The sequence below is a fragment of the Pseudonaja textilis genome, chromosome 1 (assembly GCF_049901715.1).
Source record: "Pseudonaja textilis isolate UNSWEBS1 chromosome 1, rPseTex1.2, whole genome shotgun sequence".
NCBI lineage: Eukaryota > Metazoa > Chordata > Lepidosauria > Squamata > Elapidae > Pseudonaja > Pseudonaja textilis.
The window spans coordinates 178,321,188-178,333,617 of NC_141990.1; the positions used below are offsets into that span (position 1 = coordinate 178,321,188).

General features: G+C 36.8%; 1 protein-coding gene across 1 annotated transcript in view; it reads right to left on the reverse strand.

Annotated features, from left to right (window-relative positions):
- Nucleotides 1-12,430, reverse strand: part of COL3A1 (collagen type III alpha 1 chain) — a 75,506-nt gene that overhangs the window by 39,791 nt on the left and 23,285 nt on the right. The window contains exons 2-5 of the mRNA XM_026696927.2: nucleotides 11,472-11,677; nucleotides 7,398-7,445; nucleotides 5,482-5,583; nucleotides 2,394-2,453 (exon numbers count right to left, since the gene is read on the reverse strand). Coding sequence (XP_026552712.2) covers nucleotides 2,394-2,453; nucleotides 5,482-5,583; nucleotides 7,398-7,445; nucleotides 11,472-11,677 — 416 coding nt within the window. The remainder of the gene's footprint in view (nucleotides 1-2,393; nucleotides 2,454-5,481; nucleotides 5,584-7,397; nucleotides 7,446-11,471; nucleotides 11,678-12,430) is intronic.

The window sequence follows — 12,430 nt, forward strand, 5'->3', positions numbered from 1 at the left end:
AAAAATGCATATCAAATTTCTCTGTGAGGATGTTGTATGGATTTGCTGAATAAGATTGCACGATATTCACTCTTGTTCATTAAATAAATACCCAACTCTCTTCACCTTTATTGAAAACATACACAATCTTAATTGAAATTGGGATATGTAGGCCCTAAATGATATTTTAGCCTTAAACTTAGGTCTTATCACCAAATGCTTATATAGTTATACTTTAAGTAGCCTACTAACAGACAATTCATTATTTATAATTGCTACAGGGAGAAAAAAGTTTAAAACTTGTTGGCTTCAAAAATTAAAGTATGAACAATATATGTTTTTGAGAACTGGAAATAGTTTCTATGAATTACAGTTTAATTAAAAATAATAAATAAAGAAATCAGTGACATATGAGATGTACAGGCAAAGAAATATTTCTTCTAGAGAATTGCTATGGTGAAGGGAAAAAAATGGGTTGACTTAATTTTGTAAGATGGCTTTATAATTCATTAAGGCTCCTTCGATGATTAGGGCTCTCATCTCTTTTTGTTAAGCAGGAATTATGCAATTGTGTCTTGGTAAGCAATGAAATATTAAAAGTCGTTGCTTGTCCTAGAATTTTTGATTTAACTCTGTTGAACCATCTATGGCAGGGGTCTTTAACTTTGGCAACTGTAAGACTTGTGAACTTCAACTCCCAGAATTCATGGCTGGCTGAGGAATTGTAGGAGTTGAAGTCCACAAAGTTGCCAAGGTTGGAGACCTCTGATATCCAGGGCTTCATACACTCATGCCCATCCAGAACCCTATATGCCCAACAACTCAGGTAGCTGGAAGTTTTGCAAACAACTCCATTAATCCCACTGGAAGTGATTTACAAACGGGGAAATGCAGGGAAAGGACTTTGATTGCAGTCACACATTCTTGGATCCATTAAAAATGCTATAGAAAATATAAACAGGGATCAATATTGAGAAAATTATTTATTTTTTTCTTTTTAAACACAATCCCACTAGTATGATATGACCATAGGTGTTTTCTGCTAGATGCTCTGCAGTGATATTAATATCAAATTCAAAAACTTCACTGCCATCTGAAAATTACAAGAGTTGCAGTTGCTGTGGTCCTTCTGGACATACATTCCCCAAACCCCCTTCCATGAAAAACCAGGACCTCTTAGGCACTTTACCACCAAAGACATGAAAGAAGAAGGCATTTCTGGTTTATACATCTCAGATGCAGAAGCTACAAACAACAGAAGCTGCAAGAAGGAAAAATGGTGAGCAACTGAAAACAGATGAATGAATTATGATGGATGGATTGATGAATTGATGGACTGAAAGTAGAAAAATGCTGTGAGGAACAGAAGACAAATGAATTTCATGATTCATAACACAGTAGCAAATGGACAACATAGGAGAGAAGTATACATTCAGGAAAGTCTGTTTAAGAGCACTTTTAATAGCCCAGTGTGAGGTCAGTTGCCCTTTTCACAGATTGTGCAGATATCACACATTCACATATCCACACACACACATTTTTTAAAATATTTGCTTTCTTTAACTTTTGTTTGTGAACAGAATTTATATGATGCTTTTTATTTTTGTAGAAAAACTCAGCAGCTTACTCAAGCTGCTGACTACAAGATGCCACCATGTCCATTGATATAAACTTATTGTCTCTCTACTTTTTAGGCATTTATCTGAGGATGAGTTGTGTGATTTTTCTAAAAATCAAAACACCTTCACACAATCCTTCTCTTTACCTTTTACAATATCTCAATCCATCTAAAAGCATGTGCCTAGATTGACTAACATATAAGAGGCAGCACCATCCCAAGTTAATTGATTTTTTTAAAAATCCAAAATTGCATCATTTAACCTTGTTTTGGTGTTTGCAACCAGGTTAGAGCATAGCTTTATTTTGGAACATCATGTGGAGTGATTGTTCCAAGTATATTTATTAAGAGAGACCGCAAATTTAAAAAAGTTATTACCCACTGATATCTGCATTCTGGAAATAGCAAATACTGTGCAATTAATAGCCTGGAAAATTGTTGCAGGGGAGAAAAATGAGGAGACAGATCTAGACAAAAAGAATTGGAAGAGCAAATATTGCAGGAAACACATGGGAACAAAGAAACAGGTGATGAAAACAGCTGAAGGGGTGCTGTAAAATATAGAAAGAAAAAAAAATTGAGGCAGAAACATCAAGGAAATCTTTGGTTTGATAAGAGGTTTCAAGGAGTGTTTCTAATCAGAACTCTGAGGGAGAATGCCGCATTAATCCAGTTTTGTTTTAGGAAATCATAAATCAATATTTGTTTGCTAAATAACCTGTGCAAGAAAAGGGGGAAAAAATCCATTTTTTTGAAAAACGATTTAAGCAGCATAAAGGTCATGCTACTATCTTACAGGTGTAATTTGTGGTTCTGGTCCAGCCTTCACATCATAGCCATACTGGGAAGAAAAGATCTGCAGTAGAAAACAAATTGAAAAAAGAAGTAGTTGTTATAAATGAACAGGTCAGCAATTGATACACTGGGAACATTTTTATATACATACACACCTACCCCTTAATCAGATATCCCCTCAGCTTGGAATCATAGGCCACACCTTTATGCACTGGTGGATAAATCAAACCCCAATTATTTTAAGGATTTATATTAGGGAACGTCCCAGCACCTTACATCCCAACAGATTGGAAAGTTACAGAAGTGACAGAGCAATGGGTGGAAAATCTGTGAGAAATAATTCCAGTTATTGCTGAACCAAAGCATTGTCAACATTAGACATGTTCATAATATTGTAGCATAAATTCAGCGCCAGAAAAGTAAACACAGATGACTGAGGCTTCATTTAACTTCTTTATAAACACATAAACTAGATTTTACAATACCAGTTGTAGATTTCTCCAACATGGAGAAAACTCAAACAGCAGACATGTTACAGGTTCAGCGCAGAAGAGCAACTCAGGAGCTCAGAAACAGACATCAGTTTCACTTTAGTTCAGCAGGCAAGCAAGACACACAGCAGAGGAGAGAAGCAGTTTCATTTTCAACAGACAGACGCAGGCCTTAACATACAGTAGCTTCAGTGCTGCAGAGCTTAATGTAGAGCCACATCTAGGCTACTTCTAGTTTCCAAACAGTCCTCATTGGCTGATTTAGTTGCTATGCCTATTCATTGGCTGACCTTGTTACCATGCTCTATTCCAATTCATGAATATACCCTGACAAGACATAATGGTTGGGGACGCTGGAGATTGTTCCACCTGGGTGACCAAAGACTTCCACTTAGATTCCTCCAGGAATGAGATTTGCTGAGAAAAATAATTTCAATGTTTAAGGAGTCCCAAATGTACAATGTACAATGAGAAGAAATGTGAAAAAATGGTTGGCTGGAAAGGGGTACAAGATACCAGTTTAGAGAAAGTCATGGGGATTGGTAGATTTTTTTCAAATTCCAATTCTGTTTGCGTCAGGTTTTGCATCATAGGACATGTTCTAGAAAGCAAAAGTCATATTAACTTCAGCATGGAGTTTTAATGTAAGAATTGTGGTGAGATACAGAATGCTTGAAATTGCAATAGGAGCTATTGCCGTTATTTATTAGTGAGGTCATTCAGGTGGGATCACTTTCAATATTTTAAAATCTTCCCAAGTCTTTTACAACACAGACTGAACTGCTGTTTATGAGGTAAGCTACTCATTTATTTCTCTCCCATTCATTGGTTGTTCATGCCTAAAATTACCATATTGGACTCTATCTTCTCAGACATACACTTCACAACAGAGAACAAAACAGCTTTGACAATTAGCATTTTTAGACATGCTTGTCAATAGACAAGAAAATGGAATGCCATGGTGAGAACTCACTGCAGTACCCAGCAAGCTAAACACTGGAAAGCAGGTACCCATGTGAACAATTCAGGCAGAATGGGTACCCACAAACATTTGTTACAAGATACTTGCATAACATGGTGGGAAGAGAAAGAAAGAAACAAAATACAAGACATGGCACACCCTGCCATACATCAAAAAGATTTTGGAAGCAATCGAATGCAGCTTCTGAGATCAGCAAGTGGCATTGCACACCACCCAAAGGCTACCATAGGTGGACAAATGATGCATTATAAATGTTGTTTTGAGGTGGGAGATACTTCCAATATAATCTATTGGATCCTCTGCATGGATTGCCCCTATGACTATGTAGGACAGATGGGGAGAAAGCTAACCACCAGATTGCAAAAAACAACAACAAGCAAGTAGTCAGATGAGGAGACATTGGTAGTGTCACATTGCAATGAACAAAGACATATATTTAATTTTGCAGCTACTAAGATTGTTGGATGAGCAGGCACAAAAACAGTCAGGGTAGTGATTGAAGCCTGGGAAATGGGCTTTGTCAACAGGAATGTTGATTTACCACCAGCTTACCAAGTACTTAGGAGGCAAGGGGTTGACAGCACAAGCAAACAACAGCCAGTGACTTAATTGCTGGCCATCAACACGCCGATTAACAACTAAAAAGCCACATATAACCAGACACCTTATGAATAATACCACACACCAAATAACCCAGGACATACACTCTACTAGAGAGATGTTCCCTGAGGATGGCCTCTAGCATGAGTCCAAAAGCTTGGAAGACTAAATCTCTGGTCCAGGTGACCAACCCAGATTGCATCCTGCTAAAGTTTTTCGTATTTCTTTCTCAGACTCTTCAATCTTTCACACCCTGTTAATTGGAGGTACCATTTCAAGGTTATTATGCAATATCAATCTGGAGGGAAACATTCATCCCTGAATATATTTAAAATGTTCAAAATGATGAATTGTAATTGAATTTGTTTTAGTTACTTTTTAATATTTCATAATAGTTATCACATGGCAAGTCATTTTCATGAATTTGGTTCAGAATCACTGAGAGCTTGCCAGAAGCATGGATTCGCCAAGGTTGGAAGTACAGGGTACATAACAGATTGACTGCTTCTCCAATTCTCCACAGCAATATCTCTTTGATGGTCTCCTTTAATTTAGATTTGCTGTGAACAACTCTTTCAACGTCTTCATAAATTTGGAAATATATTAATATCTTATAAACTAGCTCTTTAATAAACTACAGACAATTATAGTAACATATGGCATTATCTACAGAATGTGTGAGAGGAAACCTGATTGCCAAGCTATATGCTGCAAACGTGTAACATTTAGATTTTGCCATCCAGAATGATTTTTGCCTTGCTCATTCCAATTTTTGCAGGGGTTCTGAAGAAACAATACTTCTAATTATTCCCCATGCCATGATGGCTGGGGAATTCTGTGAGTTGAAGTCCATGCATCTTAAAGTTGCTGAGATTAAAAAAATATTGATCTAATTCATCTTTAACTTGAAAAAAAACCTTTGGGTTTCTGAATAAATGGCATGCCAAGCACTGCATATTAACATTTAAACACAAATGAAACACAAAAGAAAAGATAATGGAGAGGATGTTACTTACAGTTCCATCTGGGCAATTTTGGCAGATTCCAGGGGGGCCAGGTTGACCAGGGTCTCCTGGCAGGCCAGGGATACCAGGGGATCCATTTCTTCCAGGTGGGCCCTAAATATAATTTTAGGGGAAAATGGAAAAGAAATGAATATCATGCACAAATATTCAAATGGTTTCTTATTTAGGTAATGCATGGAATGCTAAACAAAAGGAACCAAAGTCCTATTTATTTGCCTGTGTGCACACCCCCCAACAATATAATTGTAGGTAATTAGGGAACTAAAATCCTTGATAGTGGATTGATGCAATCATTTTAATAATAATACCTTGTTTGTTATATCAGCTCATATGTACTGACTTATCAGATCTACTCATTTTCTAGATATATTTCAGTTGGGTTTAGGGTTGGTTCTGGTACTGAAATTGCCTTGGTGATTTGGACAATCTTAACTGGGAATGATAAAGGAGAAGTGCAATCCTGTTAATTATTCTTCAACAACTTTGATAACAATGCTATAGTGCAATTGTTCTCAACTGTTTCTTCACTATGGATGCCCAAGACTTAACTCAAGATTTAAATCATAACATTTCTTCAAGCTTTCAGGAACCCCCTGTGATGACATTGTGGGCCCCGAAGGAGTCCATGGATCATAGCTACCAAAGATGTTGTTCAGATTAGTCTGGGAGGAACATATCAGCCCGATTAAGTAGACTGAATTCAATTCCACAAGATGGCTAAAACTTTTTATTGATATTTGTTATAATAATAAATTTTACAAGTATGATTGTGCTGTACCTCCTCCTTCTTTTCCTCCTCCTCTTCATTCAATAAATTAGGGAGGTATGCTTCTGAGCCACTTCCTAATATTACCTGGACATTCTGGACTTAAAAAAGTGCTTTAACCTCTTTTGCCTAGACAAGGGAGCCTTCCTGTTTCTATCTACTCTGTAAAGAATAATCTTTCTTACTCTCTACAGAACAGCCTTGAGGTCATGCTAATCAACAAACCAGGTGGTGCTAGGAAATTTCTCCTCAATCTCATAGGATTTAGCACTTTAGAATAAATGTCAGCTGAATGCTGATGACATCTAGCTCTTCCCCAAAAGGGTCTGGTGAAAAAATAGACTCAGGTAATGAATTCGATGGGACCAATAAACTGGGGCCAATAAAAGCCAGCTTCTTTAGGACCATAAAGGAAGTCCAAAAATATCTTCTACCCAAGTCAATTTAGGAATCATTTAAAAAAGGATTCATGGTGAATGGCATCAGTTTACGTTGTAGTGTTAATTCAAACTTTATGTTGTTAGGAGAGATAGAAAATTGAGTAACTTGTGCCATGATGGTTACAATTTTGCAGTGGAGGTGTACTGGCTGCAATGAAAAGTCAAGGGTAGTGCTCACTCTTGAGTACAATACCTTGAGTAGAGACGAATAGAAAAGAGGCGTGTCATTAACTTGTTACCTTGGAATTGGTACATTCCTTATCAGTCTTTCTACTTCAGCTACACTTTATACCAATTACCTTATTTCACATCAGAAAAACTATCACATAAGCAGTCAAAGTAAATGCCCTGTGACAAACACAGTGTGGTATGGAAAAACCTCAGTACTTCCTCAACAAACTGGTAAGTGGGAAAATAAAACTCAGCTTTCTATGTGTCTTTAAAATAAAAGCAGGGACCAATATTAGAACAACAGATGTATGTGTTTCAGTACAGACAAATGAGCATATTGGATTGAAACATATTATTAAAACATGCCTTTTCTGGAATAAAAAAAAAATCCTTAAAAAACAAATCCATATTGTTTTTAATGGAATGTTACAAATATATCTTGCATAAACAGGGTAGATTGAGCTGTCCATCCTTACTGTATTTTGAAACATTTCTATTTTCAAGCAAAGGAATACATTAATAGAACTTACGGGGTCTCCTTTTTGACCTTGGGGCCCCCGGATTACAGTTTTTTCAGGCTAGAAGGGAAAACAAAACACTGTCAGCCTCAGCAATAAATATAACACAAATGCAAATTAAAACAATTAACCAGAATTTCAAATAAAACAAAAGATATAATCAAATGAGTAAAATGATATGGATATATTGGTACACAATTGAGGGTAAGCAGACATAACTTCACAACCTCCAGAACTGGGCTACTCCTCCCATCATGCCAATCATTTGGCCATGGTGGCTGGGGCTGATGAGATTTGGAGTACACATAGGAAAGATCATGTTTCATGTATAGCTTACAAATCCAATAGCTGTTGCCAGCTACTAATATTACATTATCTTGCATATTTTATATTTTATAAAGTATGTAAATTTAATCCCAGGAATATAATGAACCAGTACTGAAGATTATCATCTTTTTCATCTTTGTGATGACTTTCCTTTTCCTTCTCCCTTTCTGCTCAATATTTTCATTACTTTGGCCACTGAGAATGATACCATTTTGGGTGAAGTATATGTTTCAATTCCAATATAATCCATGAATATGGAATATCATTTTATAGAAGTTCAGGAATAATTTGTAATGGTTTGGTTGGGCATCTGATGTACAGAACAAGAGATAACTATTCCCTCATGTACAACCTATGGGAGAATAGATTGTGATATACTGTAGTTGTTACTTGATGAATCCTGAGGGTTGTTTTTTGTTTTACTCATACTTAATTAACTTGAAAATGTCTAAGGTTTTATTTTAATTTCCTTATCATGATCTGAATAATCTATAGGGAAAGAGTGGAGAGAGCATGAGGCAGTACAAATATCCCCAGTTTATTCTTTCCCCAAATAAGACTGGAGGTCTGAAAGGTTATTTGAACTTGAATGTATTTGCATGAGGACAAGTGACAACTTTCCATGTGATCCAGCGCCCTGATTTGTGAAGATAATAGGTTGTGTGAAAAACTATACTCAAGTTCAAGCAACCGTGAACAAATCTCCATTCCAGATTCTTGGCTGAATATCTGGAGATTAGGGTGAGTGAGAGATTAAGCCAGAATGCATGCACTGCTGTCTTCCAGCTTCAGGTTGAAGTCCTTCAAATGTAGTAAGATTACAATAGCCAATCCTGCTATGGATCTATACCCATGTGGTCTTAGGTATGTGAAAACGATATCCAAATCCATAATTTGGCAGACATGTTCAAGGTCTATGTGTTTGCATAGTGTGTTCATGCTAAAAAGTCAAGGCAGACTTTGCCATCTTAATCCAGAATTTAGTAATTTAGCATAATGGCATTATGCTTATTTTTAAAAGCCTATTGCTTAGATGTGAACTAACTTGGCCCCTGGAATATATGAAGCTGTTGTCAGGTTAACCAAGCAGGCCTGGCCTTGGTTAAAGGTTTGGTATCAGCTCACAGTGTCTCTAATTGGATGCCAGACATCCAGAAGTCTCCCTTACTGAGCAAACTGGGCAGCTGAAATTTTATTTTCTCCTATTGTCCTAGAGTGATGCTTTCTCATAGGCACAGATAGGAAGAGAAATGACCTCAAGCCAATTTGTGTCTACTTTGAAGCTTGTCCTCCATCCATTGTGACAGGCCTGTTAAAAAACTTCGTAAAAGCCTTCCTTGCACATGGACTTTCCATTATTTGCACTCAAATAAAAGATTGATTGTATGGCATATTTATAAAAGCATTACCCTTCTTTCAGGACACTTTTGTGTGAAAAATTCATGAATGCATGCAAAGTATGACAAACAACAGTGTATTATGTCAATTTATAGAAGTTAACGATTGAAATCTAATCCATAATGTCTTTTCTGAAGAATACGGACTTTCTTCAACCTAGACACTATCAAATGTGATAGCCCTCCATTTCTATATTCCCTGTACAGCGTATCCTCTGCTGATGATTCTGGGAATTGAAATCCACTGCTTTGGACAATGGACAGTTGAGACAGTAGCTGAGGCCTTCTGGGAATCCTAAGGTTGGCAAGGTTGAGGAACACTGGTTGGAAATTGTCAAAAATGCATAAAGGAGTTTTAAATATATGTTGGAAATGCAACCATAAAGACAGTATTTTTTACCATATTTGGTGGGCTTCTGACAAAGCAAAGAAAAAAAATACTGGGACCAGATTTTTACTTTAATTCAGAAGATCATTCGAATAAATACAAAATTGACATTGGATATTTTCCTTTTAGGTTTGATGGACAAAGAACTTGGAGGGGGGTAGGACTTTGTTATTATATATGTTGACAGAGAATCTTATAAGCACAAAGATGGAAAGGCATACTAGTTCCCAGAAATGAAAAAGTGAATGGTAAAGATGAAATTAACAGAGATGGCAAAACTGGCTTTTAATTAAAGGGAATTTACCTAGTTTTGTTTGTATTTGGAAATGTTTTTTTCAGGACTAAAAAAGATAAAACTTTGAGTTTAGGTTTTGATGTTTTTGTTAAAAAAATGACTTGAAATGTTGTGAAAACAAAAGCTTGAGCTATTTTTATTTTGCTACTCTGAAAGAAGTCAGAAGTCATCACTTTTCTCTCTCTTGCATTTTTTACTTTCTTTTTTCTCAGTTTTCTAACTTTTTCCTGTATTGTTTATTTTATAATAATTTTTTTAAAAAGAGAAACACTTGGTTGGGGAAGCCTATATAGTTCAATTCTTTATATATCTACTGAGAAGTAATATGCATTATATTCAGCGAAATCTACTCCCATATATGTTAATCTGGGCATACGACTTTACTTTTATTTTGTAGCTGAATAAAATGAACACAGGACTTTCAAATCATTGTGAGGAAAGAAGCAGTGAGACATCTTGATATATAAAAGAGACTACTAGTTATGAGTTAGTTTCATAACTTAAGTTAAAAGTATGCATGTAAAGCTAAAATGGATAGAGATACTCCATTTTACAAAAGTTTCCATCTTGACTCAATCTGACTCAAGCATTTTGAACATGTTTAATTGGCAGAAACCAAGTGTTCTGTGTGAACTTCTTTCCAACCATCCAGGCAATATGGGAGAGTTCCAGCTGAATTTCACTCTCAGCAAATCAAGCTGGGCCTTCTCTTGGGACTGAGTTTAGTGTTCTTTGGATCCATGTCTTTTGGCTGGAGCAAATATTCATAATACGAGCCAGGCATTCAACTAAATAACAAGTCCAGGCCAATTTTGAAATGCTCGGCCATTAGCAGCATCTTTCCATTGGGAAAGTGGAAAGAGCAATTCTTAGGAGATTGCTGTGAGACTTCCTTGGTCGATCCCTGGTTGGAAAGGTTTGCAAAAACAATCTTCTGCAGGATGTTTTGGCACTTTGTATTCTCTTCTAACACTTCAGGAAGGACAGAGGTCTCTGTTATATACAAAAAGGAAGGATGTGAACCTTCCTGGGCCTCCATGAAATGGTCTGCTGGATTGTGAGGTGTGGTTTTGGAGCAGGGATGGACAACCTGCAGCCTTCAAAAACAGATTGTACCAACAGATGTTGGTCTAATTTGAAAAGTCTCCCAGCAGTTCAGATTTTTGGCAAAATCAGTGTGTCCCTCCCTTGGCAACCTGCTTAACTGGAAAAGACACAGAGATGTAGATAAGGATGTTGGGATGGGAGGAGAAAAAATGGAAGAGAGATTGGGAGGGGGAGAAAGGGGAAGATCAGCTCTTTCTGTTGTGACCCTTTCTACTGATATTTGTTCCCTGGTAGATAATAGAATGTAGACCTATGAAAAAAAAACACCCTGGAGATTTTGTTCTCCTGTAGCTCAGATTATTTAGTCCTTTCCTACATTGATATCTCTTTCTTTAATTCAGTGTCCAAATCTTTTGAAAAGAGCACCAAAATATTTAGGGCAGCTAAGCTCAAAAACAATTGCATTCTACTTCAGCATGATCTTGTTCATGCCCCAAAGATTTTACTCTTAAAGTTGAGCAAATCTTGTGAAATCAAGAGCATAGAACCCTTTCACATCTAAGCACTAAGGTAGAATTGAGGTTGATATGAAACAGCATGAAAATACAAGCAAACCCAAATGTGGAACTTACAGGAACTGGTGTTGGTTTTGGACAAATAGGGCAACATTCTCCAAATGGAATCTCTGGATTTGTACAAGGTAACTCCTTTTCTTCACAAATGATGTCATCACAAAGAACAGATCCTGAGTCACACACGCAAATTTGACATGGTTCTGGTTTCCACACGTCTCGGTCAGAATACAATTGGCCAAGGTGGCTGCATTCTCCGTAAACAACTGGGAAAAACATGGACAGGGGAAGGGGAAAAAGGAAGAAAGAGGAAATATTAATTACTTGGATTTCACTACATTGATCAAAGTAAAAAAATAACAGCAAGTACTAATAAAACATAAGCAAATTGTAATTATGACCTAAATGCTCTATTTGTAATGTGTTCAACATGTCCGTCCTTGAGAATAAAATTAAATGCATTGTCATTGATAATACTCAAGCTGATGGCAGCTCTTGGCTGACCCTGGGCTTGGAAGAAAAAAATAGGCCTGGGCCTAGTTAGTACTTGGAAGATAGGCCACCAGAGAATGCCAGAGCTGTGGGATGCAGAGGGGAACATAAAAAGTGGTTGGAAGTAGGCAAAGGCAAATCATGTCTACCATATTGCCAAGAAAACGACATGAGCATGTATGAAGTCACCAAGAATTCAGCTTGATTCTATGGAGACTTTATTAGTCATTGCTATGAGAGCCAGCCAAGCTCCCTAGAAGTTAATATACTCCTGGAGAAGATGCAGATTTGTCTAGAGGTAGACTTGCTCATGTTACTGTGCACCATTATGAGAATAACACTTATGCCATTTAGCTCAATAGGGACAGATTATTCAAGATTCACATCACCTAAAGTTGTTCTGTCAGTTAGATGGGTGGTCTCTAAATTAGTTTTAGTTTACTTTATTGTCCTTGCACCTTGTACAATGAAATTAAACACCATTTTCAGTGCACATCATGACCATGAAAATAAACACAAACACACTT